Here is an 18,511-nt window from a genome sequence, read left to right as displayed (position 1 = left end):
TTATAAGAAGATTAGATTTTTTGGCTGCATCTGCCAGGTCCTGGATTTCTCTTTGGTGAATTCTGAGTGATTTATCTGGACTGATGATTCTCTGTTTCAGCTCTTGTGTTTTATCTTCCATTCCTGATGTCCTATTCTCCATCTCAGTCAATCTGTTGCTTAATACATCCATTTTGTTTGCATTATGGACACTGAGCTGATCATGTCTGCTGAGAGGGTATTAATCTTTTCTTCCATTTCTCTTTTGAATTTGAGGAGCTCCTTGGTAATTTCCTGCTTGCGTTCCTGGAATTGTTTTTGTAATTCTGCGTTAATCTCTTTAGTCATATCCACAATCATCTCCTTGAATAGAGTCATGTTTCATGTCTCTTCAGGTGTCATTTCTTGGGATGGTGACATCTCTCTTGTCCCTTCACTCTCGTTTCCTTTTGGACTTTGTGTGGGACTTTGATTATTTATATATGTCATAATTTGTCGTTGTGCTTTCTGAGGTATCAAGGACTGGTGTTGTAGGTTCGCTCTGTGGTTGGTAGGTGGCCAGAGTTTGCAGCTTTTACAGGTGTTCGACCTGTTCTCAGAGGCTGTGTGCCACTGCACAGCTAGCTCTCAGCTAGTCCAACCAGTGGCCCCACTGTGGGCCCGCAGTTTGGGGGGTTCAGTCATGGAACCTGGTGGCTAGTTCACCTGCCCTATTCCCAGGGGCGGGGCCCAGTCGAGGGCCTGGGGTTTGGGAGCTCTCGTGACATTTCAGCTAGACAGTGGCTAGTTTGTGGCCGTGTTCCCAGGGGCGGGGCCCAGCTGAGGACGTGGGCTCCGGGGCGGAGCCACGCCTTTGTAGCTCTCAGAGGATAAGCTCCACCCCTGCTGCTCTGCCCTTCAGTTCCCTGCTGTGTTTCAGCCTCTTTGGCTGAGAGTCTTTCTGAGACTTGGTGGGGCCCCTTGGTGCTGTCTTGCTGGAGGCTCTCAGCAGGCGGGTGCCCCATTTAGGTTTGGGTCAGTCAGGTGCTGGCTTGCAGACTCAAGTGCACCTCCACCCGCTGTTGGCAGGCAGGGTCTCAGTGCCCCTCAGTCTCCAGTTTCAGTGGCCCGGGAGAGGAGGCTGTTGGACGGATGGGAGCAGGGACACCTCCGCCCCCTTTGGTGGGGCTGGGTCTCAGCGCCCGCCCGCCTGTCAGTCTGCAGTCAATGGTCTGGGGGAGGGGACTGTTGGGGGAGGGACAGGACTCTGAATTCCTTGCCCCCCTGCACTTGCCAGTGTTTCTTGGGTGGGGTGGAGGGGTCTGGTTAAGTTCTGTAGCTGGCCACCAGCTCTGCTTTCCCGATGGGTTTTGGGGAACCCGCTGGACTGCTTACTGACGGGGTTTGGCTGTGAGCTGCTCCACGGTGTCAGTGTTGGAGGGTTGTTCACTTCCTCTCTGGTCTCCACCGCTGTCTGTGCTGCCTGTGCCCGGTTTGTGTGGGTTCCTGCATCTGGATTCCGCCCCTTGCTGGAGTTGCTGGAGTTTGGGGCTTTCTAGGCCCTGGTGCCCTCCACCGTGGCTTTGGCGGCTTGGAGCCGGTGGCAAGGGGTGGCGGAGGGGTCCTCGCGTTTCAGATTCTTTGAGACCTGTGGTTATAAGCTTTATCTGGATTTCCTTTCTGGTTTGTTTACTTCTCCCTTGCTTCTTGAATTTGTCATTGTAGGTTTCTTAAGATAGTTGGCTCGTGGGATTCCTTGATTCTCTCTTTTTGTGGGAGCGAGCTAGGCTGGGTCCCTATTGTCTCAGCACCATCTTCTGACTCCATCAAAGCTACTTTTATGAAGGCTTTAGATGGAATGGGCTCCCTGGGTCCCAACAAAGAAGCATCAGTGTGGGTTAGAAAAGTGATTCACTCGGCATTGATGACTCACACCTGTTATCCTGGCTACTAAGGAGGCTGAGGTCTGAGGATTGAGGTTAGAATCCAGACCAGGGATAGACAAACCAGACACTCTTTCTCTGCCGAAAAGTCAGAAGTGGAGCTGTGGTTCAAATGGTAGAGCTCCTGAGACAAAACCCTGATTGACAGTGGGTAGGCCCAGAGTTCAAGCTCTAAGACCTGCACAAAAGCAGGGCCACGAGCAACAACAAAAAGTGATCCATGAAGACGAAGGAAGCACTTTTGTCAAACAGGCTGGCCATATTTCTTAACTCCCAGCACACCATCTGCGTAGAATGCAATGTGAATGGCTTCCTTATAAAATTGTTCTTTGCAGGGCCAGGGGTTTGGCCTAATGGTAGAGTGCTTGCCTAGCATGCACCAAGACCTGGGTTTGATTCCTTGGTACCACATACATAGAAAAAGCTGAAAGTGGTGCTAACCTTGAAGAAAGGACCATGCTCAGGCCCTGAGTTCAAGCCCAGGACTGGCCAAAAAAAATTGTTCCATGCAGCAATTAGTCACATTCTTGGTTGACAACATAGTGGGTTACGAGAAGGGAAAAAGATGTAAAGGGACCTTGTTAGTGATTGGAGATCTTTGTTACTTTCTGTTCTTCCCAATTTACTATTGTCCAATGTCATTTTTCTAATAGGCCCCAAAGCATGTATTTTTAAAATACTTTTATTATCTTTAAGTAGTTTTACAAAAGACTTCCCTCCCAACTCATTCGTGTGTGTGTGTGTGTGTGTGTGTGTGTGTGTGTGTGTGTGTGAGAGAGAGAGAGAGAGAGAGAGAGGGAGAGAGGGAGAGAGAGAGAGTGAGAGCGAGAGAGAGAGAGTTGTTTGCTCTTGGTCTTAACTCAGGGCCTGAGCATGTTCTTGAGTTTTTGTGCTCAAGGCTAGTGCTCTGCCATTTGAGCCAAAGCTCCACTTCAGGGTTTTTGGTGATTAATTGGAGAGTAGAATCTCTTAGACTTTTCTCTCTGGGCTGGTGTTCCTTATATCTTAGCTTTTTGAATAGCTAGCATTACAGGCATGAGTCACTAGTACCTGGCTATATTTGATAATATAGTTTGCCCTTTGTATTTATGCACTACACATCTTTGAGTTCACTTACTGTAAGTGAAAAGTAAAAGTAACAAACAATGTCTGGCCACACACATGCCTATAATCCCAGAGAGGTTGGAGGATTAAAAAAAAATAAGCCTTGGGCTGGAAGGGTGGTTCAAGTGGTAGAGTGGATGCCTACCAAGCATAAAGTCCCTAATAGAAACTCATCCTGCCCCCCACAAAAAAGCAAAGGTATTTGAGTCCAGCCTAAGCTGTAGAGTAAGACTCCCCCATCCCAAATAAAATGTATGCCAAAAAGGTTGTGTCTGGATTGAACATACATAGACTTCAGATCTGTCTTGTTCAGGGGCATGAGCCATCGGCATCTGGCATGATATTGGATTTGTTATTAGTCTTTCACTTTAGGAAATCTCTTCATTTCTTTTGGCAGATTTAAAGACCTCAGATTTGTTCGAACATCAGAGATACTGGAAGGAAAGCTGCCTTTACAGCCTCATGAATATTGGGATGTGATCCAGAGCCACTGCCTGGATGCACGTCAAGTTCTTCTTAACAGGTCAGTATCTGACCACCGACTATGAGGCTGTGATAAAGCAGGGTAAAGACAGAACTCTCAGCTGGAGGCCTGGCTCAATGAATAGAGTGCCTGCCTAGCAAGTGCAAAGCTCTGAGTTCAATCCCCAGTACCATTTAAAAAAATGACACAGAAATAAAACTAGGTGTGCCATTTAGAAGTTATACAAAGCTTATTGACTTCCCATTGAGCCCAGTCCCTAAGTTTTGCATGTTCAGTCCTGAACCTCTGGCAGCCTCATATTCAACTGCTCTGCTCTTCAGTTCTGGCTCCCTCTGTTATTTCAAACTCTTTCATTGCTGTTATTTGTAAGGATATCACTTTTTTTTCTCTTTCTGAATCTTTTCAGTCATAGTGGGCTGTAAGACAATGGACTAACACACATGTGCATGTATACACACACACACACACACACACACACACACACACACACACAGCCTGCGATTCCAGTTTAGGGGGTATTCAGATAGTTGGATCCTTGGTTCCCTATGTTCAAGTGTGTGCAGGGTCATATCAAAGCCCACTTTCCTGAGTTGTGATAAATATGCAAGAAAACAACGTAAAGGAGGAAACTGTTATTTTGGCTCATGGTTTCAGAGGTTTCAGTCCATCCTGGTGTGCAGGGGGTGGTGAAACATGACAGTTCACATCTTGACAGCTTGGAATGGGGAGAGTGGAGGGACAGAGAAAGAGAGAAGAAGGCGAGGGGGGGGGAGAGGGAGAAGATAGAGAGAAGGAAGGGAGAGAAGGAGGAGGAAGGAAGGGAGGAGAAAGGGAAAAGGAGGAAAAGGAAGGAGGGAAGGGGACAGAGAAGGAGGAGAATGGGAGGGAAACGAGGAAGATAAAGAGGAAGGAAAGGAAGGGAAGGGAGAAAGGAGGTAGGATGAGGAAGGGAATGCTTGTACTTCCTGTTTTTCTTCTGTTGATTTACAGAGGGTCTTCTCTGCTTGGCTAATAGCTATGCCCTCACAGACATACCCTGAGGTGTGTGGGGATACACTCAATCTTCCAAGCACCTCTCCATCCAATCAAGTTAATAACAAGTGTCCCCGTCACAACCATAGCAATAGCTATTATGAAAGAAAATGTATATGTAATAGCTGGTGCAGAGACAGTGTTCACTAAATGGCTTCATTGGTCCCTTTGTTGCTATGACTGCTCATTGTTCTCTGACTGCGGTGGGGTTTCTCTAGTACACTATTAGGATGGATCCTTCCCAGTGGTTCCTACTGGGAAGCAGATGTGGGAGAAAGTGAGAGGGAAGGAATAGTGGGGCATGCATGTTTCTTTTGGTTGCCTGAGTTCTACTCACAACTTCTGAGCAGCTATATACCACACAGGAGTGTCTTCTAAGTTGATTCCTTTTCTTCTCTTTCTTTCCCTCTACAAAAGCTTCTAGAGAGACAAGGTAGAAAGAACATTCCAATCTCTTGTGCCTTTTGTACTTTAAACTTCACCCTTGTAATCCTAGCTACTCAGGAGGCTGAGATATGAGGATCACTGGTCAAAAACAGCCCGAGTATGAAAGTCCATGAGACTCTTATGGCCCTGTGGCTCAAAGTGGTGGAGCCCTAGCCTTGAGCTGATGAGCTCAGGGACAGTGCCTTGGCCCAGAGTTCAAGTCCCATGACCGACAAAACAAAAAACAAGAACAAAATTTTACCAACAATCAACCATTTGCATCTCCTAGACAGCAGAGATATGGCAGAGCTTCTCAGACCTAAGAAAGCTGTTTATACAAATACTCTCCTTTTTATTCTTTCATGTATTTATTTTTACAGTTGGATTCCTACTTGTGCCCAGCTTTTTGTCTCCAAGAAAGAACACTGGGTTCACTTCGCTCCTAAGAACGACTATGACTCCTCTCGAAGCATTGAGGAATATTTTGCTTCTGTTGGGTCCTTCATGTCACTCCAGCTCAGAGAGTTGGTCATTAAATCCCTTGAGGACCTCGTTTCCTTCTTCATGATACATAAGGTATGAAGGGGATATGAACTCAGCACACTCACACAAAGGCAATCAAATTAGAACTAGGAGCCCATCATGTTTATCCTTCGCTGTGAACCAGGCCTGGAAACAAAACCAAAGTCCTGAATTAGAAAAAAAATTGACTACGGGTTTATTTTTTTTAAATGTCTTAAATACACAGTAAACTTCCATAAAACCATGAGTCGTTACTAAATTAGAAAAAAAAAGAGGGGTCTGTGAGTTTGGCCTAGTGGTATAGTACTTGCGTATCATGCATGAAGATCCGGGTTCGATTCCTTGGTACCACATACATAGCCGAACTGGTGCTGTGGCTCAAGAGGTAGAGAGAACTCTAGCCTTGAGAAAGCTCAATGACAGTGTTCAGGCCCTGAGTTCAAATCCAGGACTGGACAAAAAAGGAAAGAGAAGAAAAAGGAAGAAGTAGAAGGGACACTGGTAGCTCACATCTATAATCCTAGCTACTCCAGAGGCTGAGATCTGAGGATTGTAGTTTGAAGCCAGCCCAGGAAGAAACATCTGTGAGGCTCTTCTCTTTAATTAATCATTAAAAGGGTGGAAGTAGAGCTATGGCTAAAGTGGTAGAGCACTAGCCTTGGTCACAAAAAAGCTCAGGGACAGGACCCATGCCCTGAGTTCAAGCCCCAGGACTGGAACACAATATCACTTACTGTGTAGAGCAAGGTCACTTATTTATTTATATTGTCAGTCATGGGGCTTGAAATCTGGGCTTGGGCATTGTCTTTGAGCTTTTCAGCTCAAGTCTATCACCCTACCTCTTGAGCCACAGCACCACTTCCAGTTTCTAGTGGTTAATTGAAGATAAGAATCTCATGGACTTTAGTACTCGGGCTGGCTTATTTTAATCTTTCTTTCCTTCTCTCTCTCTCTTTCTTTCTCTCTCTCTTTCTCTCTCTCTTTCTCTCTTTCTTCCTTCCTTCCTTCCTTCCTTCCTTCCTTCCTTCCTTCCTTCCTTCCTTCCTTCCTTTCTTTCTATCTCTTTCTTTCTTTGTTTGTGGGTCATGGAGCTTGAACCACTTGGCCTAGGCTCTGTCCCAGAGCATTTCAGCTCTAGGCTACCACCATATCCCTGAGCCTGGAGGTTGTCCCAGAGCTTTTCAGCTCAAGGCTACCACCCCACCCCTTGACCCAAGCCCCACTTCCTGTTTTCTAAGGATTAACTGGAGATATGAGTCTTGGCCCCTGTGTGGTTAGTTTTTGTAGAGGATTAGAAATGTCACAACCAGGGCTGGGATTTGGCCTGCTGGTAGAGTGCTTGCCCAGCATGTATGAAGATCTGGTTTCAATTTCTCAGTACCACATACATTGAAAAAGCTAGAAGTGGTGCTGTGGCTCAAGTGGTAAAGCCCAAGGACAGTGCTCAGACCCTGAGTTCAAGCCCCAGGACTGACAAAAAATGCCACATAATCCCAGCTATTTAAGCATCAGAGACTGGAGGTTTGTGATTCAAGGCCAGCCCAAGCCAAAAAAAAAGAAAGCTAACAGAACCTCATCTCAATCCCAGCTATATGGGAGGCTGTGGTATGAGGATCATAAGCTGAGACAATCTCTAAACAACAACACAAAACTCTTACCTGAAAATAACTAAAGCAAAAAAGTCTGGGATATGATGTGAGTGGTAAAAGGCCTGCCTGGTGAGCACAAAGACCTGAGTTCAAACTCCAGTAATGCCAAAATGCAAAAAAGGAAGAGAAACAAATGTGTTCATATCTCTTTGTTACAGTAAAGTTGACATTTTGAGTACCAAAATAGACTATATGCTAATTAGCAATGCAATTTGAGACAATTTATTCATTCTTTTGGATATAGTCACTATGTTTTCATTGAGCACCACTATTTGATAAACACTGTTTTCCACTTTTGAGTTTGGACCTAAATCCTGCCCTTGGGTTTAGACCAGAGAAAGAAAGACACCCTTCTAAATTCTTTTTTGACAGAAAGATAAAATAGTGTGACGGAAGTAGAAATATAGAAGTTCAGTAGTGGAAGAGGCTTGTTGAAACAGGAGCTTTTGGGCTAAGTTTGAAAGATGGAAATTAGATTGCAGGAAGTAGAAAAAAATTAAAACAACTGAATAAGGCCTTGGAAAGGGAAAAAGCACAAACACAGAAAGGACTTCACTGCATCTAGCCTAAATTTCAACATGAACACTAGGATAGTCCTATGTCCTTCCTTTCTTTGTGCTCAGATAGAATTATGACTGCATGATAATCACTCCGATACATTTGAAAGGCTCAATTTTGTGAGGCTTATTCTACTTTATGTCTCTTTAAGGATGGAAATGATTTCAAGGAGCCCTATCAAGAGATGGACTTCTTTATCCCTCAGCTAATTATGATCAAACTTGAAGTCCAGGAACCCATTATTGTCTTTAATCCACCTTTTGATGACTGCTGGGAATTAGTAAAAAAATCTTTCTTGGAAATTATTAAGAACTCTGAAGAGATCCCGAAGGTATGGTATTTACTTTATTCATTTGTATTTTTGTTCACTTGTTGAGTAAATGTGTTTTAAAACAATTGTATAGGACACGTTTATGTAAGACTCACTTAGGAATATAATCTGACCATATCTCTTCAACCTGAGAAAGATTATTTGATTCATGCCTGTAATCTTAGCTACTTAGGAGTCTGAGATCTGAAGATTGTGGTTCAAAGCCAGACTGAATCCATGAGACTCTCCAATTAACCACCAGAAAACTGGAAGTAATACTGTGGCTCAAAGTAGTAGAGTACTAGACTTGAGCTGAAGAGCTCAGGGACAGTGCCCAGGCTTAGAGTTCAAGACCCATAAATGACCAAAAGAAATCCATGCTGCTCAGAATGGAGCTTCTAATGAAAGAATGAACCCTCTCCTTTTCTCCTGACATTATGCATGATAAGGATACCCTTGGCTCTCTTCTCTTTATCATCCTGTCCTCAGAAAGTTCTAAGAGATCGGAATTTTGAGAAAACCCCCACAACTGAAACCAAATGTTCCAGCTTCCCTCAGAGAACTGTACATTTGGACTTTTTGTTGTTGTTGTTGTGGGGAGCCTTTGCAATTCGGTATTGTCTCCTTCCTTGTGTCTTGTGCCTGGATGCTGTCCCTGAGTTCTTCAGCTCAAGGCTAGTGCTCTACCACTTGAGCCATAGTACCACTTCTGGTTTTCTAGTGGTTAATTGGAGATAAGAGTTTTATGTACTTTTGTGCCCAGGCTGGCTTCAAATTGTGATCCCCAGATTTCAGCCTCCTAAGTAGTAAGGATTATAGACATGAGCCACCAGTACCAGACAATTTTTTTTGAGCTAGGAAGATTTGTCTTCTCTACTTTTCTGTAGATGGAAATATGAAAGTTCTGAGAGAAGTCATGTATCTGAAAGCACATAGTCCATTAATGGCAAAGCCAAAATTATAACCTGTGTCTTCATCATATTTCATTAGGATATTTGAGTGGCAAAGGACTGAGAATCATACTATGTTCTTTGACCCACACAGCATTTAATATTAAGTACTTACTAGATGTTCTTTCTTTCTTTCTTTCTTTCTTTCTTTCTTTCTTTCTTTCTTTCTTTCTTTCTTTCTTTCTTTCGTCTTGGGGCTTGAAGTCTGGGCACTGTCCCTCTGCTCAGAGCTACCACTTGAGCCACAACCCCACTTACCATTTTCTAGTGATTAATTGGAGATAGAGTCTCTCAGTCTTTAGTACTCGGGCTGGCTTTGAACCTCGATCTCAGATCTCAGCCTCCTGAGTAGCTAGAATTACAGATGTGAGCCACCATGCCTGGGTTAGATGTCACACTCTTACCAGACCCTATAGCTACAATAATAGGTCAAGTAAGATCAGGCCTTTCTGGTATTATACCTGCACAACTAGCACATAGCTCATTATATATTCATTTCATTCTATTGTTCTGTGTGCCAAGTAGGAAAATTTTAGAAGGTGAATTTTAAACAGAGAAACTCAAACTGGGTATCAGTGGTTCATAGCTGTAATCCTAGCTATTCAAGAGGGTGAGATCTGATCACTATAGCTCAAAGCCAGCCCGGCAGGAAATCCACGAGACTCTTTATTTGTTAATCACCCAAAAGCTGGAAGTGTGGACTGAAATCCTTGATCAAAAAAGCTATAAACAGTGGCAACAGTGTCCAATCCCTGAGTATAAGCCCCAGGACCCATACATAGAAATAGAGAGTAGAGGTAGAGGAGGGAGAGAATAGACATAGAAGGAATATTGGAGATTCCATCACCGGTGTCCCTGGAAATAAGCCTTTGAAATTCAGTATTGTCTCCTTCCTTGTGTCTTTTTTTTTGCCAGTCCTGGGGCTTGAATTCAGGGACTGAACACTGTCCTTGGGCATTTTTCTCAAGGCTAGCTAGCATTCTATCACTTGAGCTATAGCACCACTTCTGGCTTTTCTATGTATGTGGTACCGAGAAATAGAGCCTGGGTCTTTGTGCATGCTAAGCAAGCACTCTACCACTAGGCCAAACTCCCAGTCCCCTTCTTGTGTCTTGTGGATGCTCTCTCATCCCCAGCATCCAAACCCAAGTATTACATTGTAAGGAAACTCAGTCGTGAGAAACAGAGAAACCACAACTTAACAGGCCAAATAATGAGTCTCTATTGGAAAACTGGAGAACTACTGGTCTCAAAGACCAGCTGCCCCAATTGCAGCTAGCACAAAACTTATACAGGCCAGGATTGCACAAGTTGTGGGGAATCAAACTCAATAAAAGTGTTATACAGGGCTGAGAGTGTTGCCTAGTCTTAGAGTGCTTGCCTAGCATGCACAAAGCTCTGGGCTTGATTCCTCAGTACCACATGCACAGGAAAAGGTAGAAGTGGTGCTGTGGCTCAGGTGGTAGAGTGTTAGCCTTAAGAAAGTCAAAGGACAGTGCCCAGGCCCTGAGTTCAAGTCCCAGGACTGGAAAAAGAAAGTGTTATACGTGAGCAAAACAAAGCAGATGAAGACACAGAAACATCTCTCCACTTCCAGCTTGTTATTGGTTAATTGGAGAGAAGAATCTCACAGAAGTCTGGGAATGTGGCTTAGTGGTAGAGTGCCCGCCTAGCATGCATGAAACCCTGGGTTCAATTCCTCAGGATCATATAAACAGAAAGAGCCAGAAGTGGCACTGTAGCTCAAGTGCTAAAGTGCTAGCCTTGAGCTAAAGAAGCTTGGGGATAGTGCCCAGACCCCAAGTTCAATACCCAGGACTGGCAAAAAAAAAATCTCATGGAATTTTCTACCCAGACTGGCTTTAAACTCTGAGCCTCATATTTCAGCCTCTTGAGGAGGTAGGATGGCAGGTATAAGCCATCAATGTTTGACTTGAAAATGTTTCAACATCTACAAGTGATGTATCTTCTCTTTAGGTGGAATCCATCCTATTTCCAGAGTTAAAAGGATATAACGTCATCCTTGGAACTGTTGACCCTGGGGAAAGTCTTGTTTCTGATTTGGTGAACCAAACTTTTGAAGTATTTAAGAAAAATCAAATTGGTCCCTACAAGTAAGATTGTTCATTTGTAATTTTATTACAGTCATTTGGTCTTAAATGAACACCAAGTAAATGTTCCACATTTTCCCACACACTTGAAATATATACGTAACAAGAATCACCAATACTTCCCAGAGTATGACTGTTTTCCCATTTTATTGCAGTCTTTCTATTGTAGTATCACAGATAAATAGGAGGGCCAGGATTCAAATTCAGTGACAGATCCATCTCAATTATCCGAAAGCTGTGGAGCCAGATGAATTTTGGTGTTTAGACGTTTCTAGATTTTAGAAAAGCCACACCGTTTACCTGTCCTTTTCCAGGCTGCATCCTCTGCCAGGTCTGGGGCAGGACACTCTTTTTTTATTTAATTTTATTTTTTATTGTTGGGATAATGTATAGAGGGGTTACAGTTACATTTGCCAGGTAGTAAGTACTTCTCATGCATTGAGGGGCAGGACATTCTATTTCTACTGTGAAATCTGTGTATATTCATATTAATGTAGGGCAGGGTTTTTTTTGTCATAAGCCATAGAATACAGTCAAGAAATCTTAGAACAGGGCAACTAGGTGTCTTGATCTTCCTGGACAGAGTTTATACCTATGGTCCCATGATAATTTTATAATTATAATTTTATAATAAAATTATAATGTGTGCATGAGTGTGTGTGTGTGTGTGTGTGTGTGTGTGTGTGTGTGTGTGTGCAGGCATACAGATAATAGAGCTTGAACTTAGGGCATAGATACCCTCCCTTATTTTCACTCAAGGCTGGCTCTTTACCACTTGAGCCACACTTCCACTTAAGAATTTCATGATAGGGTAAATATGGTTTTCAATGAGAAGTTCCCCAATCTAATTCAAGGTAGAGTTTCCATATTCAAAACTATCATTCTCAAAAAGATTAGCAGTTATTCTCAACTGGAAGCACTTTAGCCCTGCAAGTGACTGTGGCTATGTTTAGAAGCACAATGGGATATTGCTTACTGGGATACAATGGGTAAGTGGCTGGAGATGTTTTGTTTATTTGTTTGTGCTGGTACTGGGGCTTGAACTTGGGTGCTATCCCAGAGCTTTATTTTATTTATTTATTTTTTTGCCAGTCCTGGGCTTGAGCTCAGGGTTTGAGCACTCTGCTTGGACTTTCTCAAGGCTAGAGCTCTACCACTTGAGCCTCAGCACCACTTCTGGCTTTTTGTTATGTATGTGGTACTGAGGAATCGAATCTGAGTCTTTGTGCATGCTAGGCAAGCACTCTACCACTAGGCCAAACTCCTGTCCCCAGAGCTTTATTTTTGCACAAGGCTAATGCTCTACTCCTTGAGCCACAGCTCTAATCACCTTTTTAGTGATTAATTAGAGATGAGAGTCTCATGAACCTTTCCACCCTGAATGTCTTCAAATCTTGATCCTCAGATCTCAGCCTCTTGAGTAAGTAGGATTACAGTTGTGAGCAGTTGGCACCTGGCTGGAGATGTTTTTGAATATCCCATCACACACACAGCCCCTTACCCCAGGATAGGGCAGTTTCACACTGGAAATATGAAAAAAAGTTGCATCCAATTTAATTTGATAGCAAATCATAAGTGTGCAGTAACTCATTTATGGTGATGGTGGAATATTGCTTTCAAAAAGAAAGTGCGAGAGTAAATTATGCCTAGAATGATAATTTCTCAGGAGGCTGAGGATCAAGGTTTACATCCAACCTGAGCAGAAAAGTCTGTAAAGCTCTTTATCCTCCATTAACCAACAAAAATTTGGAAGTGGAGGTATGATTCAAGTGGTAGAGCACCAGCCTTGACTGGAAAAAAAAAGCCAAATGAATGTGTGATGTTGTGAGTGTGTGAGCCCCAGTACAAGCAATAAGTAAATAGATAGTTAGACAGACTGACAGATAGATGCTATCATTGGTTTCAAAAGCTTGGACCGATCTGAATTGCTACCCTTTATTTATACATTTGCTTTTCTGTTCTTCAATATGGAAGATACTTAAATGTGTACAAAAAGTATGATGATTTACTGGATAACACAGCAGAACAAAACATCACTGCATTCCTGAAAGCGAATCACGAAATTGAAGATTTTGTGAAGGTAAGAGATGCCACTTGACATGTCGTGCCTTGGTGTCACATGTTCCAGTCCATCCTGGGAGTAGTCAGAGGGATCTGTACTGGCCAAGGTTGAGGTTGAGGCTGGGAACAAATGGGTTGATTTTCAAAGGAAAACCATGCTGCTAAGTATGCTTCTTTTTCTACAGAATATCAATGGTGTAAAAAAGCGGAGAAATGAAATTGCATCTATGCATATTACTGTGCCTTTGGCCATGTTCTGTCTTGATGCTCTGGCCCTAAATTATGATCTCTGTGAGCGAGCACAAAATCTTAAAGACCGTCTGATTCAACATCAAGTGGATGTAAACCGAGAGACCAATACCAGGTATCATAGTTCTATACAAATATCAAGCGTACACTAACCAGAGAATGCAAAAGTGACCAGACACTCTGTCTTCCCACAAAAGCTGAACTGAGCTTCTAGATCAAGTAGTTTTCCTGCCCAAAGTGAGAGCAACAGAGAGTTCAGATTCAGGGATGGGAATATCCCATCAGGCGAAAGATATATAGGAACTGAAGCAGGAGGATACAGAACACCCTCTGGAATTCCTTGCCTCAGAATCTGCCTAGACCATGATCTACATATTTTAGACTTGCAGATGACAGGCTTATGTCACACCCAATTTTTTTCCATAGACATTGAGTCTTGCAGAATTTTAGCGGGGCTGGCCTTTGCTGCTGCTTCTTCATCTTCTTCTTCTTTTTTTTTTTGGTGGGTCATGGAGCTTGAACTCTGGGATTGGGCATTGTCCCTGAGCTCTTCAGCTCAACCCTACTGCCCTACCCCTAAGTCACTGACCCACTTCCTGTTTTCCAGTGATTAACTGGAGCTAAGAATCTCAGGTTCTTTAGTTCCAGTGCTGCCTTTGAACCGAGGCCTTAGATCTCAGCCTCCTGAGTAGCTTAAGCCTTTGCTTTCTTGCAAGCAATTTTTTTTTATAAGATTGGAAACTGCTTCCAGGGCATTGAGGTTGTCTGAGATCCAGCTCCTTCTTATGGGCTGGCTTTGAACCATGATCCTCAGATCTCAGTCTCCTGAATAGCTAGGATTACAGGCATGAGCTACTGGCACTTGGCTGTGTTGTCCTTTTCTCTGTTCAGCTTTCTGCTGAGTTCCACTGATGGGTTCTCTGAAGTCTGTGGTCCTAGTCATTCCAGGATTCCATCCTTCTAGGTCTCAGGTTCCTATCTAAAAAGAGGAAAGTATGGCCGGAGTTTGGCCTAGTGGTAGAGTGCTTGCCTAACATGCACAAAGACCTGGGTTCGATTCCTCGGTACCACATACATAGAAAAAAGCTGGAAGTGGTGCTGAGGCTCAAGTGGTAGAGCTCTTGCCTTGAGAAAGTCCAAGGACAGTGCTCAGGCCCTGAGCTCAAGCCCAGGACTGGCAAAAAGATAAAAAGAGGAAAATAAAATCTTATAAAACAATTTTTGAGCAGCCTTAAAGAAAGTTGTGACTCATGTGATACTGGACTAACTTGGGTTATTTGTGCAACATGGAAGCAAACACTGGCTAAAGAGAATGGCTTTAGATCTGGCTGGTGACCACAGACATGGAGTAGAGTGCATTCCTATCCAAACCACAGAGGAGATGTACCCCAAGAAGAATTGGGGTGTTATTACCAAAAGAGGAAACATGTTAAGAGTTTGAGATTGGAACTATCTACTGCTATATCTGTTTAAATGTTACAACATGGTTAAATCACCTTATTCCATCTCTTGTCCTTTGAGTTCTTGAAATTATAGAGTGAGATAACTTAGAAAAATGGACTACTATGAATATTAAAATTCATATTATGCTAATAGTGAGTCATTCAAGTATACACATATATTACCTATTTATATACATATAAGGTATTTTGAAGTTTATAAAATACTGCTATGGTTTGGATATGAAATCTCCACAAAAGACTCTGTGTTCAAGGCTGGATCATTCAAGGCTTGGTTTCCATTTAGCAGATCCAGCCATTGAGAAGACAGGAGGCTTAGGAGGCTGCAGGATTCCAATCTAATCAGTGGAGTATGGCTCTGATGGATTTATGGTTTGATAGCATTATTGGCATTATCGGTGAGAGACCCAGGACCTGGTTGGAGGCAGTAGGTCACTGGGATGTGACTTAAAAAAATATTTTTTTTAAGTTGGGCATGGTGGCTCACGCCTATAATCATAGCTACTCAGGAGGCTGAGATCTGAAGATCAAGGTTCAAAGCCAGCCCTGGCACAAAAGGACATGAGACTCTTATCTCTAATTAACCTTTAGAAAATGGGAAGTGGGGCTTGGCTCAAGGGTAAGGCAGTAACCTCAAGCTGAAGAGCTCAGGGACAGCACCCAGGCTAAATTCAAGCCCCATAACCCACAAAAAGAAAAATATTTCTCAGATTCTGTAGCTTGAACTCAGCCTCTTGCATTTACGAGGCCAGGCACTGCACTGTGGAGTTATACCTCCAAGCTATTTTTTTGGCACTGGTTGACTTGAAATAGGTATTTACTTTTTGCCCCACAAATCTAGACCACGATCCACATATTTTAGGCTTGTTATTGTAGCTGGAATGATAGGCATGCCTTATATCAAGCTTCTTTCACCGAGGAGTCTTGCAGAGTCTTACAGATGTTTTACCTAGGTTAGCCTGGAGCTGTAATCCTCTGGCTCTCATTTAGCTAGGATGACAAGTATGTACCACCATGCCTAGCTATAGGTTGAGAAGGGGTTTTGATGTATGCCCGGGCAGTCTTGAAACCTCATTCTCTCAGATTTCGATCCCTTAAGTAACTAGAATCACAGAGGGAGTCACTAGCGCTCATTCAAAGGACATGCCTGTAAAGAGTATCTTTTCCCTGACTCCTTCCTGTCTTGCTCACTACTTTCTGGCTACTATTATGTAAGTAGCTTGCCCTACTACTTTCTTCTACTGAACCTAAATTCAGACTCAATAGAATCCAGCTGACCATGGAGCAAAACTTCCTAAATTGTGAACCAAAATAAATCTCTTCATTGTGATACTTGTGTTATGTATTTTGCCACAGAATCAAAAAGCTGCCTAACACACACACACACACACACACACACACACACACACACACACACACAGAACTTGTTAGCAAATTAATGATAATAAAAGGGGGCCAGGAGTTTGGCCTACTGGTAGAGTGCTTGCCTAGCATGCACAAAGACCCAGGTTCGATTCCACAGTACCACATACATTAAAAAAAAAGCTGGGAGTGGTGCCGTGGTTCAAATGGTAGTGCTCTAGCCTTGAGAAAGCCCAAGGACAGTGCTCAGTCCCTGAGTTCAAGCCCCAGGACTGGCAATAAAATAAAATAAAATAAAATGTATGATGCAAGTGTTCTGCATAGTATTGGTATAATCCAGTCTTCAGAGACTGTTCCTTATTTTCCACATTTTTTGATAAGAAACAGAGACTGATGTGTTATTAAGTGACACACCCACCTAATTTATTTCTTTATTTTATTTTTCTTTCTTTATTTTTGGTGCCAGTCCTCGGGTTTGAACTCAGGCATGGACACAGTCCCTGAGCTTTGGTGCTCAAGGCTAGCACTCTACCACTTCAGCCACAGCTCCATTTCTAACTTTTTTTTGGTAGTAGTATTTGGTAGACAAGAGTCTCTGAGACTTTCCTGCCTGAGCTGGCTTTAAACCAAGATCCTTAGATCTCAACCTCTTGAGTAGCAAGGGTTATAGATGTGAGCCACCGTGTCTGGCCCACCTAGTTTATCTTAATCTTAACGTCTACACTTTCCACCACCAGACTCATCTTCTCACTGAATCAATGAGTGAGATTTACAGAGTTAGAGCTAGAAAAGTTGACTTTGAACCCAAGACCTCCCATTTACCAGCTACGTGAACCTTGCCTAGAAAATAAAGGACAATGAAAGATTTTTGGTATTCACATAACTGGGATACTTTTTTTCAAAAGTTTGAGCCATTGATTCTTTTTCCTGTTAAACAACAGCCCATTTGCATCTTTCAAATCAAAGCAATATTGTATCTTACCTGGCTAGTGCATAAAAAGATCTCTTTAGGTCACTTAGTAAATGATGGGAAGGGAGTCTCATCATGACATTTCCACACATGCATGTAGTGTGCTTTGATCATAGTCACTCTCTCTATTTGCCATTCTTATTCCCTACCTCCTCCTCACTTTTCCTTTCTCCACTTCCTTCATAATCTCCCCTTTGCTTTCATGACAATGAGGAATAGAAAAACATGTAGTAATTGTCTTTTTGCAACTCATTTATTTTACTTAGTGAAATGATGTCTATTTAATTCCATCCATTTTCTAGCAAATGACATGACTTCACTCTGATTTTTTGTTGAGTGTGTGTGTGTGTGTGTGTGTGTGTGTGTGTGTAGTGGGGCTTGAACTCAGGGTCTATGCACTACTCAAGGCAAAACTAGAATTCTACCACTTCCATTTCCACTTCACTTCCAGCTTTTTGTTGGTTAGTTGAAGATGAGAGTTTCAGACTTTTCCTATCTATGCTGACTTCAAACCCTGATCCTCAGATCTCAGCCTCCTGAGTAGCTAGGGTTTCAGGCATGGGCCAAAAGCTCCTGGTATGACTTCACTCTTCTTAATGGTTGAGTAAATTTCTACTGTATTTATCCACTATATTTTCTTCATGTATCTGTTGACAGGCATCTAGACTAACTCCACAATCTGAGTAACTCATTGTGAATAGTGCCAGTATCAGCTTGGCTACACAAGTATTTCTATAGTAAGCTGCCTTTGATTATTTGGAGTATATGCTCGCTATTACTAGATCATACGAGAGTTCTAATTTGAACTTTTTGAGAATTTCCAAACTGATTTCCATAACAGCTAGACTAAACATTCCTACCACCTCTCCCTCCCCATTCTCACCAGTTTTTATTATTTGATTTCTCTGAGGAATCAAACCCGGGTCTTTGTGCAAGCTAGACAAGCACTCTACCACTAGGCTAAACTCCTGGCCCTCTCTTCCTTTTCTTGTTCTTCTCCTCCTCCTTCTCTTTCTCATTTGACGTTATGGGGGCTTGAAAGCACAGCCTCATTCTCTCACTGGCTTGCTTGCCTGCTCAGCTGGCCTTGTACCACGTTAACCTGGCTTTCTACTAATTACTTAAACTCTGGAGGACTTTTCTGCCAAAACTGGCTTCAAAACTCCAGATCTCAGCTGGGTGCTAGTGGCTCACATCTGTAATCCTAGCTACTCAGGAAGCTGAGATCTGAGGATTGTAGTTCAAAGCCAGCCCAGGCACAAAAGTCTGTGAAACTCTTCAATCAAGCTCCAGAAAACTGGAAGTGGCGCTGTGGCTGAAAGTGAAAATATGGGCCACACTCTCAATTAAATTTCTGAGCAT

The 18,511-nt window shown here is 42.9% G+C and overlaps 1 protein-coding gene across 1 annotated transcript in view; it reads left to right on the top strand.

Annotated features, from left to right (window-relative positions):
• Dnah3 (dynein axonemal heavy chain 3) overlaps positions 1–18,511 on the top strand; it is a 180,918-nt gene that overhangs the window by 27,899 nt on the left and 134,508 nt on the right. Inside the window, exons 8-13 of the mRNA XM_090357818.1 lie at positions 3,403–3,528; positions 5,328–5,523; positions 7,828–8,007; positions 10,914–11,050; positions 13,022–13,127; positions 13,294–13,472. Coding sequence (XP_090213944.1) covers positions 3,403–3,528; positions 5,328–5,523; positions 7,828–8,007; positions 10,914–11,050; positions 13,022–13,127; positions 13,294–13,472 — 924 coding nt within the window. The remainder of the gene's footprint in view (positions 1–3,402; positions 3,529–5,327; positions 5,524–7,827; positions 8,008–10,913; positions 11,051–13,021; positions 13,128–13,293; positions 13,473–18,511) is intronic.

This window comes from Megascapheus bottae, chromosome 25 (assembly GCF_031878675.1).
Source record: "Megascapheus bottae isolate mThoBot1 chromosome 25, mThoBot2.hap1, whole genome shotgun sequence".
Lineage (NCBI taxonomy): Eukaryota > Metazoa > Chordata > Mammalia > Rodentia > Geomyidae > Megascapheus > Megascapheus bottae.
This window is presented reverse-complemented; position numbering and strand designations above follow the sequence as displayed.